The following is a 12,107-nucleotide window of genomic DNA, read 5'->3' on the forward strand; positions in this document are numbered from 1 at the left end:
GGCAGATGCAGTTTAATGAGGATAAATGTGAGGTTATCCACTTTGGTGGCAAGAACAGAAAGGCAGATTACTATCTAAATGGAGTCAAGTTAGGAAAAGGGGAAGTACAACGAGATCTAGGTGTTCTTGTACATCAGTCGATGAAAGCAAGCATGCAGGTACAGCAGGCAGTGAAGAAAGCTAATGGCATGCTGGACTTTATAACAAAAGGAATTGAGTATAGGAGTAAAGAGGTCCTTCTGCAGATGTACAGGGCCTTGGTGAGACCCCACCTGGGGTATTGTGTGCAGTTTTGGTCTCCAAATTTGAGGAAGGACATTCTTGCTATTGAGGGAGTGCAGCGTAGATTCACAAGGATAATTCCTGGAATGGCAGTAATGTCATATGTTGAAAGATTGGAGCGACTGGGCTTGTATACACTGGAATTTAGAAGGATGAGAAGGGGTCTGATTGAAACATATAAGATTATTAAGGGATTGGACACGCTGGAGGCAGGAAGCATGTTCCCACTGATGGGTGAGTCCAGAACTAAAGGCCACAGTTTAAGAATAAGGGATAGGCGATTTAGAACAGAGATGCAGAAAAACTTTTTCACCCAGAGAGTGGTGGATATGGGGAATGCTCTGCCCCAGAAGGCAGTGGAGGCCAAGTCTCTGGATGCATTCAAGAGAGAGTTAGATAGAGCTCTTATAGATAATGGGGTCATGGGGAGAGGGAGGAACGGGGTACTGATTGTGTATGATCAGGCATGATCACAGTGACTGGCGGTGCTGGCTAGAAGGGTCGAATGGCCTACACCTGCACTTACTGTCTATTGTCTATTGTTTGCTTGCTTTTGTTGTTAGGATGATTTGTTTTTTCCCTCTCTCTGCACACTGGGTGTCTGATAGTCTTTTGTTTTTAATGGATTCTGTAAGGAGACAAATCTCAAGGTTGTATAAAGTACGCATACTTTGATAATAAATGTACTTTGAGCTTTTGATTTCCAGCATCTACAGTATTTTTGATTTTGTTTCAGCTAGCTTAAAAGATTCTTGCAGAACTGTGTGAGTAGAAGAGAAAACTTCATAGGTGCAAATCGTCACAAGTAATTAAAAATCTGCATACAATACATATTAAGTAACCATCCTCACTGCAATATTAATTCATTCTTATATTAATACCAAAGGACATCTGTGCTCCTGCTTACCCAGTTTCTCCTAACTTTAGCCCTTTCCAGAAGTTTTTGATGTAACTGTTTACCAATCCCTTGTCCAAATGCATTAACAATTTCTGTACTCCTTTGAAGTTCTTCTTCATTCAAAAACGGCTTCACTAAAACAAAAAAAATCAACTGTATAATTGCAGATAAACAACACAAATAAGCCTATATGGTATAGGATTTAACATACACTTAGTGGCCACTTTATTGGGTACACCTGTATCTAATCAGCCATTCAGGTGCTGCAACTACATGCATAAAAGCATGCAGATTTAATCAAGGGGTTCATCTGATGGTCAGTCGAAACATCAGAATGGGAAAGAAATCTGATCTAAGTGATTTTGACCATGGAATGATTATTGGTGCCAGATGGTGTAGTTTGAATGTCTCAGAAACTGTCGATCATGCACAATAGTCTGTAGCGTTTAGAGAATCATGTAGAAAGCAGGAACATCCAGTGAACAGCAGTTCTGTGGGCAATGAGGAGTCAGAGGAGAATGGTGAGACTGGTTCACGCTCACAGGAATGCAACAGTAACTCAAATAATCACATGATACAACAGTGGTAAGCAGTAGAGCATCTCCAAAAGCACAGCACATCCAGCCTTGAATTGGATGGGTTACAGCAGCAGAAGTCCACATGAGGTTCCACTCCTGTCAGCTAAGAACAGGAAACTGAGGATATACTTTCAAAACCAGACAGCTGAAGATTGGGAAAACATCACTTGGTCTGACTAATCTTAATTTTGACCTCAACACGCAGATGGTAGTGTCAGAGTTTGACACAAAGAACATGAATCTATGGATCCAGTCTGCCTTGTGTTAACAGTTCAGGTTGGTGGTGGTGGTGGTGTAATGGTGTGGGGGTTTTTTCTTGGTACACGTTGGACCCCTTAATACCAATGGAGCCTAATTTAAATGCCATAGCCTACCTGAATATTGTTGCTGACCACGTACATCGCTTTATTGCAACGGTCTACACAACTTCTAATGGCTACTTCCAGCCGGATAACGTGCTATGTCAGTCACACAGAATCTCCATCTGGTTCAACAAACATGCCGATGAGTTCAGTGTAGTCCAGTTCACCAGTTCAGTCACCAGATCTCAGTCTGATTGAGCACCTTTGGGATGTTGTGTACCAGGAGACTCACAGTATGAATGCAAACTTGACAAATCTGCAGAAAACGTATGATGTTATCATGTCAACATGGGCCACAATCTCTATGAAATGTTTCCAGCACCTTGTAGAATCCTTGACACAAAGCTGTTCTGGTGGGGGGAGGGTCTTCCACAGTACTAGGAAGGTGTATTCAATAAAGTGCCCACTGAGTGCATGTTCACTGATTTAATAATATGAATATATAATCATTTAATAAAAATGGGACCACTTCCATTGTAAATAGAGGCTTGTACTTAAAGAAACTTTAGATCAATTATGACCCAATATGAATTATGGAAGATACCTGAAGGAGGTAGGATAAAAATTCTTAGGGTTGCTAGTATATCTAGTTGAGACAAACAGATGTTAAAACAAGAGTCAAACCTTAAAGACAGCCACACATAAGTTCTACAATCAAATCAAAAATAGTTTTAAGAAATGAAATAAGTGAATAGAACTAATTGTTCCACAGGTGGTGACAATTTCCAACCCAGTATGTCCAGCCAGTCTATACAATTAAGTAGTGTGTAACACACTACAAAGTGTGTTACTTACAAATACCAGGTGCCAAAAACCAAAAATCCAAAGTCAAAGACATTTAGAAAAACTTAAAGAAGCTGACGCATCATATGTAAATGAATGTATATTAGCGACAATACTGCCTAGTGGCTTCTTTTAGTTATACTGAAAAGAAACATTACTATACCTCTGGCTTAAGGCCTAAATTTGAATCAATTTTCAGTGCATTTCTAATCAATATTTGCTTTAAAAAAAACATTTAAAAATAAATAATTCAAGTGCAACATACACAAATCCTGAAGGAACACAACAGGTACAGCAACATCTATGGAAATCATTAAGCAGTTGACGTTTCAGGCCCAGACACTTCTTCAGGACTGGGGAAAAAAGGGGAGGACTCCACAATAAAAAGAAGGGGGAAAACAAAGGAGAAATAGCTGGAACATGACAGGTAATGCCGGGGGAGGAGGGAAGGCAAAGGGCTAGAGAAGAAGGAATCTGATAAGAGAGGAGTGTGGTCCCTGAGGGAAAGGGAAGCAGGTGGTACATCTGTGGTGGGGAGGTGATATGCAGGTGAGGAGAAGACGGAAAAGACGAGAACAGGGAAAAGAGAAGAGGGAAGGGTGAAGAAAGAAGGCTACCAGAAGGAGAAATTGATGTTCATGTCATCAGGTTTGAGGCTACCTGGGCAGAATATGAGGAATTTGACACCCTGAGGGTGGCCTCATCATGACAAAAGAGTAGGCCATGGACCAACGTATTGGAACCCGAATGGGGATAGGATTTAAAGGTTTAAATGGGGATAGGATTTAAAGGATCTGCTTTTGGCAGATGAAGCAGAGGTACTCGACAAAGTGGTCCCCAAGTATATCTCAGATCTCAGCAATACAGAATTGGCCACAATGAGAGCACCAGATACCATTGACAGCCTCAACAGATTCACAGGTGAAGTGTTGACTTATCTGGAGTGACTGTTAGGAGCCCTGAATGGAGGTAATCAAGAAGGTGAATGGGCAGGTGTAGCATTTCTGCTGCTTGCAAGGATATGTGCCAGGAAGGAGAATAGTGGGGAGTGACGAATGGACAAAGGAATCACAGAGGGAGTAAATCCTGCAGAAAGCGGTGAGTGGAGATTGGGGGGAGAGGAAAGGAGGTACAGATCCCATTGAATATGGTGGAAGTTGTGGAGAATAATGTGTCCTTTAAACCTGTGGTGCAGAATGTCAGACAGGAGAGAGGCAGATCTTTAAAATCCTGCAAGATGGATTCAAGTGCCAATGAGATAGCTCCAGTTTAAAGGTAATGAACAGTTCTGTCAACTGTGAAGAGTAATAACTTCTTTTACAATACACCATTTGAATTAATCAAGAAAAACATCAAGCAAGATAGTGAATACTGTTAAACAGCCCAAACCACACAAATAAAAGAATATTCAATTAGAGTGGTTCATCTAGTAATCACTGACATCTGTGGAACAAGATGCCTCCTCATGATAGGGCAAGGATGTTGGCTTCAGTGCAAGGAACAAATACCCAGATTTTGATTTCATCAAAATTAATGATATTCCCCTGTAGTTTTTGACAGGTAGCATTTAATTTTATTTTTGAATTTTGTCTTTTGAGCGCAACTCTGAGATGACTGCACTTTTTATGTCACCCAGTGGGAGTCAACTATAATATGGACTTCAACAAAACTTTTCATAAATTATGATAATAATATTGTACCTGCATCTAAATATTTTGCCAAGGACTCCTCAAGAAGTGGAACAGGTAAAGGTGGTAAAGAATCTTGGTACTGGAATGTCCGCTCTTCATCAGATTCAAATACCTGATGTTCCATTTTTTTCAACGTTTTAGCTGATTTCTAATGACACAAAGGAATTGAAAAGTTATTCATTGCATAGACATATCTTTACGCAGACTTTACAGTACAATATGCTGCAACACATACTGTAATGTATTATATTAAATGAAGGAAGTTAACTGACAGTGAAATTGCAAGCAAATAAAAAGTTTGAAAGAAAGGTCTAAAGAGAAGTTGCAAATCATTAATTGGCAGAATAGAAGGTCTGGAAGAAAAATAGATATCCAAATGCAAAAGACTGAACTAAGAAGTAAGCTGGAATTTATGGCTGAATGTGAGACTACAAAACAGGTTGAAGCCACAGATGATATTCAAATACATTAGGGTGCCAGTGATAACAAGGTGATGATGATAAGTAAGGCCTTAAAAAGATTAGGGAAAGTGACATGGATAAAGATTTCCAAGACAGACAGTAACAGAGGTTTGTAATTAAACAACATTAAGAAATGAGAGAACTGTGGCTTTATGGCAGATAAGTGAGTGAAAGCTCCCTATGAAGCATTGAAGAATACTTGTCGACAATAAATATGCAACATAATTGTAGGCTGACATGATAACCAGTGAGAAAAAGTTTGAAAATAAGCTTCAATCTGTAGCAGAATGTAAGTTACTTCTTGAATTATTCAGTTTAGTTCACTCTATTCCTTTTATTTCCGTCCATAAAACCAATGTATATTTATGTGCAAAAATTCATCACTGACCTACACCTAATATGATTCTGGGGGATAAAACCATTATTATCTCATTGTTTAATAGGATGTTCCATTTATCATAAATTGTTAAAGATCTCTATATGCTAATTAATATTAACTTAATTGCTTTTAATTATAGTTCTCTGGTGATCGGAAGGCTGCAATTGATATTGGGTTACATAGCTTCAAACTCTAGCTATTGTGAAAAAGACTGCTGGATAAAACAAATAGAACATAGTTATGAATGAAATATAACTCAAATATTTAATCTGGTTGAATGTGTTTGGTGAATGATTTGATCAGTTTCATAAGACTAAACAGCTGAACTTTAATATTATCCCTGGCACAAATAGAACCGGACTGTTGAACTAAAACAAAATGTCAGGGACCAAGTTCCAACTTTATAAACGGGAGAATACTACATTTAGCCTCAATACACAGGGTAGTTTTTATTTAAAACACTGTATACACCAATTGCAATGCTACAGCGAATTTCAGTTTTCAGAAAGAATAAATTGATATGAAATTTAAAAATGTAATAGTTATATTGGAAAGTAATACAAGATATTAGATTTATGCTTACTTTTAAATTGGTCTGCACATTACATTTTCATGATCCAGTTTATTAAGTCTCATTGGATTGTACTCTCCCTAGGACCTGAAAAAACATTTTATAGCATATTGCTCAAGCCCTGAAAATAATGCTTAGTTTACCCAAAGCAGCAATTTATTCCTACTTAAAGAACAGTGAATATTTCAATGTACTACAAATTGCAGGTTGAAATAATAATTCAGCTTTTGAAACAATCCAAAATATGTAATTCAGAAATGGCACCTCTCTTACAAGGAGAAACTAGGAGTACCTTGGATGTTAAGTGAAAGACACAGCCAAATTAAAAAGTGTCCTTCATTAGTACCAACTTGAAAGAAATAGGAGTCAAGCTTATGTTGAGAAAATGCACAAACAGAATTTCCTCATTTACAGGATGACAAAAGTAATAAAATTATTAGATAGGGGAAGGATCATAATGAAAGGTAGAATAAGTTGAAAGGATACTGGGAGTAAATTTTGGCAGACTCAATTATCGAAGAGTAAAATTGGATAAATGTTTTATTCACTGATTGAATTTAATGCCTCTGGCCCCATTTTTTTTAGAATGTTGACAAACATGGATCAGCATTCCCATGCAACATAAAATAAATGCTAAACCTGAACGTGCCTTGTGACTTTTCACTTTAATCACACTATTCTCCAGAGATTCCTTCTTGTTGTAGAACTGAAAGCAAAGAAAATGTCTGCAAATTAATAGAAATCAATATGTTGTATTAGATATCGCTAATACTGAGGCTTTGGGCCTACCCTGGATTTTGATCTAAGGGCTCAATTTGGTTCGGAATATTGTCATTCACTTCTACTGATTGCATGATTTGTGTTTTTTTTTCCTTTCTCTGTGTGCATTGGGAGTTGGTCTTTATTTTTTTTAAACTGGGTTCTTTTGGGTTTCTTGCTTTGTGACTACCTGTAGGCAAACAAATCTCAAGGTTGTATAACTTATACTATTCTTTGATAATAAATATACTTTGAATTAAAAAAAATAAATGCATACATGTGGCGACCCACTTCCCAGTGCACTCGAACCGGCTCACAAATCGGCGCGCGCCGGCATTGAGGCCAGTCCCAAAAAACCCTGCTCATAAGGACTTTCGGACTCTCACGGCGCGAGCGAGCTGCCCGCTTACTGCACCTGGATGGTTTGGGAGACAGACCGTCATTGGCTTTGATGAACGAGATGCTGGCCCTGGCTGGAGGACACAAGCCCTGCCTCATGTTTGAGCAGGCATTCCTGGAGCAGCTGCCCTAGGATATACGCCTGCTGCTGTCCGACGTGGATTTCAGCGACCCCCGGAAGGTGGCAGCCCGGGTGAACTTGCTGTGGAAAGCCAAGAAGGAGAGTGGGGCGTCCGTCGCACAGATCACCAGGCCACACTCTCAGCAGCAGACCAGAGCAGGCCCGGCAGCAGAGCCCACTAACCCCAGACGGAGGGGTGAGAAGCCCGACGGACAATGGCGCTTCTACCACCAGCGGTGGGGCGCAGAAGCCCGTCGTTGTCGCCTGCCCTGCAAGTTCCCGGGAAGCGCCAAGGCCAGCCGCCGCTGATGGCTACGGCAGCTGGCCATAAGGATAGCCTCCTGTATGTGTGGGACAAGCAGTCGGGACGCCGCTTTTGGTCGACACCTGAGCCAAGATCAGCGTCTTACCTCTGACGAGTTACGACACCCGCAACAGGGCACCGGGTCCCACCCTGAGGGCCATGAACAGCAGCACAGTAAGGGCCTACGGCACCCGTACAGTCGGCTCCAGCCAGTTCACGTGGGACTTCACACTGGCCGCCGTAGTCCAACCGCTCCTGGGCATGGATTTTTTGCGGTCTCACAGCCTACTGGTCGACCTGCCCAGGAAGAGACTGGTCCACGCCGAGACCTTTCAAATGTTCTCCCTGGGTGAAGCTCAGTTGCCAGCCCCTCACCTCGACTCCATCACGCTGTCCGACAATGACTTCACCAGAGTCCTGGCGGATTTTCCATCGGTTCTGGCACCGCAGTTCATGGCAGCCATGCCCAGACACGGCATACGGCACCACATCCCGACACAGGGACCACCCCTCCACGCCCGTGCTCGAAGGCTTCCCCCGGACAAGCTCCGACTGGCGAAGGAGGAGTTCAAGAGGATGGAGGAATTGGGGATCATACAGCGGTCCGACAGCCCATGGGCCTCCCCCCTGCACATGGTGCCCGAAGCAACAGGGGGCTGGAGACCATGCGGCGACTACCGCAGGCTGAACTAGGCTACAATACTGGACCGCTACCTTGTGCCGCACATTCAGGATTTTGCAGCAAACCTGCACGGCGCACAGATCTTCTCCAAGGTGGACCTCGTCCAGGGATACCATCAAATCCCAATGCATCCAGACGACATCCCCAAAACGGCACTCATCACCCCTTTTGGCCTTTTCGAGTTCCTCTGCGTGCCGTTCGGCCTAAAGAATGCCGCATAGACGTCTCAACGGTTAATGGACGCAGTGGGATGCGACCTGGACTTGGCTTTCATCTATTTGGGCGACATCCTCATAGCCAGCAGCAGTCGTCAGGAGCATCTGTCCCACCTCCGTCAACTCTTCGCCCGACTGAGTGAATACGGCCTGACAAACAACCCGGCCAAATGCCAGTTCGGGCTCGACACCATTGACTTCCTGGGCCACAGGATTACTAGAGACGGGGCAACCCCTCTGCCCGCTAAGATAGACGCAGTCCGCCATTTCCCCTGACCCAACACAATCAAAGGCCTTCAAGAATTTGTAAATTTCTACCACCGCTTCCTCCCTTCAGCTGCCCAAATCATGCGCCCCCTGTTCGCCCTGATGTCGGGTAAGGACATTACCTGGGACGAGGAGTCTGCCGCCGCTTTCATTAAGACGAAAGAAGCCTTGGCAAACGCCGCGATGCTAGTGCACCCCAGAATGGATGTCCCTACCGCCCTCACAGTGGACACATCTAACACGGCAGTCGGTGGGGTGCTGGAGCAACTCATCGAGGGTTGCTGGCAACCCCTGGCGTTTTTCAGCAAACACCTGCGACCACCCGAGCTCAAATACAGTGCTTTCAACCAGGAACTGTTGGCGCTATACCTGGCAATCCGGCATTTCAGGTACTTCTTAGAAGGTAGGCCCTTCACCGCGTTCACCGACCACAAACCGCTTACCGTTGCGTTCACGAAGGTGTCCGATCCCTGGTCGTCCAACCAGCAGCGACATCTGTCCTACATCTCTGAATACACGACGGATGTCCGGCATGTCTCGGGAAAGGACAATGTCGTGGCGGATGCTCTCCCTTGCCATACCATTCACGCCCTGTCCCAAGGGGTAGACTATGAAGCATTGGCGGAGGTGCAGCAGGCAGACGAGGAGATCCCAAGTTACAGAACCGCAGTCTCCGGTTTGCAGCTCCAGGACCTCTCCGTAGGCCCAGGTGAGAGGACCTTACTCTGTGACGTCACCACCGGCCAACCCCGCCCCGTCGTCCCGGCAGCCTGGCGGCGGCACGTTTTCAACTGCATTCATAACTTAGCGCACCCCTCCGTCAGGACAACCGTCCGGATGGTCTCCAACAGGTTCGTTTGGCATGGACTCCTCAAGCAGGTCAGTGAATGGGCCAAAACGTGCATGCACTGCCAAACTGCCAAGGTGCAGTGGCACACCAAAACTCTGCCGCAGCAGTTCCACCCCACCCACCGGCGTTTCAACCACATTCATGTGGATATCTTGGGCCCCCTGCCAGTGTCGCGCGGAGCGCGGCACCTCCTCACTATTGTGGACCGGTTCACAAGATGGCCGGAGGCGGTCCTACTCACTGACACCACCTCCAAATCTTGTGCCCGGGCAATGATCACCACCTGGGTAACTCGTTTTGGTGTACCGGCCCACATTACCTCCAACAGAGGCGCCCAGTTCACCTCCAGCTTGTGGTCAGCTATGGCCAGCCTTTTGGGGACACAGCTGCACCACACAACTGCCTACCACCCACAGTCGAACGGACTGGTGGAGCGTTTCCACCGTCACCTGAAGTCGGCTCTCATGGCCCGCCTGAGAGGACCTAATTGGGTGGACGAACTTCCCTAGGTTCTGCTTGGAATCCGCACGGCGCCCAAAGAAGATCTGCACACCTCGTCGGCCGAACTGAGTGACTTTTATATTTCCATCGGATAATACATTATCCCCTAGACAACGATAGAGCTCATTTCTTATTGATTATTATTATACCCGCACTTTTAGATTTAGTATTGACGACGTATATTATCTGTATGTTTGCATTGATATTATTTTTGTGTATTTTTACTAATAAATACTGTTAAAAATAGTACCATCAGACTTCAACGGACCTCTCTATCTTTGCTGGTAAGTGACCCAGTTATGGGGTTCATAACAGACGGGACTGTGAATACGCGTCCCCACAGGAAGGCTTTAAAGCGAAACCGCGAAGTTTGAATAAATCTCTTTTTGCAACTGCAGCTCATCGTGTTGTTATTTCAGCGCTGCATGTAGCACACCACTACATACATGTATTTATTATCTTTTCGCATCCCTTTGTTAGTGAATCACTGGTCTTGCATCTTCCAGACAAGCTGAAGTAACGTCAAACAAGCCTGAAATTTCAGGGAGAACTTAAAAGGAAAGCCCAATCACTCTAAGCTGGCCGCTTCCTCTGCCACACAAAGCAAATCAGTGGATAGAACCCCTCCCTCAACTCAGTTTCTGTTAAAATAGTGATTGCATTCGTGTTGCATATGCACTCATAAAAAGATTGAAAATTTCTCCAACCTTGACTTCAATCTCTATCCTGTTCTCACTTTTACAGAATGCCTATCTAACTCTTTCCTTCCTGTTATTAACATTTTATCTCTACCTCAGGTGACAGGTTAGCTGGCAGTACCCAACACTTGTCTATTGCTATCTTAACAACATCTTGTCACGTAGTGCGAGCATAATCATCTGCAGCTTAATGTAAAAAAGACTAAGGAGCTGGTGGTGGACCTGAGGAAGACTAAGTGACCCCTGTTTCCATCCAAGGGGTCAGTGTGGACATAGTGGAGGATTACAAATACCTGGGGATACGAATTGACAATAAACTGGACTGGTCAAAGAACACTGAGGCTGTCTACAAGAAAGGTCAGAACCGTCTCTATTTCCTGAGGAGACTGAGGTCCTTTAACATCTGCCGGAAGATGCTGAGGATGTTCTACGAGTCTGTGGTGGCCAGTGCTATCATGTTTGCTGTTGTGTGCTGGGGCAGCAGGCTGAGGGTAGCAGACACTGACAGAATCAACAAACTCATTCGTAAGGCCAGTGATGTTGTGAGGGTGGAACTGGACTCTCTGACGGTGGTGTCTGAAAAGAAGATGCTGTCCAAGTTGCATGCCATCTTGGACAATGTCTCCCATCCACTCCATAATGTACTGGTTAGGCACAGGAGTACATTCAGCCAGAGACTCATTCCACTGAGATGCAACACTGAGCATCATAGGAAGTCATTCCTGCCTGTGGCCATCAAACTTTACAACTCCTCCCTCGGCGTGTCAGACACCCTGAGCCAATAGGCTGGTCCTGGACTTATTTCCACTTGGCATAATTAACTTATTATTATTTAATTATTTATGGTTTTATATAGCTATATTTCTTCACTATTCTTGGTTGGTGCGGCTGTAACGAAACCCAATTTCCCTCAGGATCCATAAAGTATGTCTGGCTGTCCTCCCAATCTGATTTTTGTGATTCATCCAGTTTCTCCATCTCCACTGTATCTGCCTTTCTGATGATTCTTTCTACACCAGTACCTTTAAGATGTCTTCCATTTTCCTTGACCAAGGCTTTCCCTCTAGCATAGATGATGGACTCTAAAGAGGTTCTTGCCTATTTTCTTTACCTGCTCTCAATCGCTTCTCTCATCACATACAGTGTATTCCCATTTTCACCATCCACCTATCTCCAGCCTCCATCATCTCCACCACCTCCAATAAGATTCCAGCACCAGACACATCTTCTCTTCCAATCCCCTTCAGGATTCTGAAGGGGAAATTTCCCCCTCAGTTCCCTGGTTTGCCACCAACCTACATCTAGC

The 12,107-nt window shown here is 44.1% G+C and overlaps 1 protein-coding gene across 5 annotated transcripts in view; it reads right to left on the bottom strand.

Annotated features, from left to right (window-relative positions):
- crot (carnitine O-octanoyltransferase) overlaps positions 1-12,107 on the bottom strand; it is a 67,469-nt gene that overhangs the window by 43,902 nt on the left and 11,460 nt on the right. For 3 of the 5 annotated variants that reach the window (XM_059972228.1, XM_059972232.1, XM_059972231.1), the window contains exons 2-3: positions 4,604-4,742; positions 1,190-1,314 (exon numbers count right to left, since the gene is read on the bottom strand). In XM_059972228.1, the coding sequence (XP_059828211.1) occupies positions 1,190-1,314; positions 4,604-4,718 (240 nt within the window). In that variant the 5' untranslated portion in view covers positions 4,719-4,742. Of the gene's footprint in view, positions 1-1,189; positions 1,315-4,603; positions 4,743-6,017; positions 6,093-6,654; positions 6,712-12,107 lie in introns of all 5 variants that reach the window. The other 2 variants (XM_059972229.1, XM_059972230.1) reach the window with 2 other exon arrangements.

This window comes from Hypanus sabinus, chromosome 6 (genome assembly GCF_030144855.1).
Source record: "Hypanus sabinus isolate sHypSab1 chromosome 6, sHypSab1.hap1, whole genome shotgun sequence".
NCBI lineage: Eukaryota > Metazoa > Chordata > Chondrichthyes > Myliobatiformes > Dasyatidae > Hypanus > Hypanus sabinus.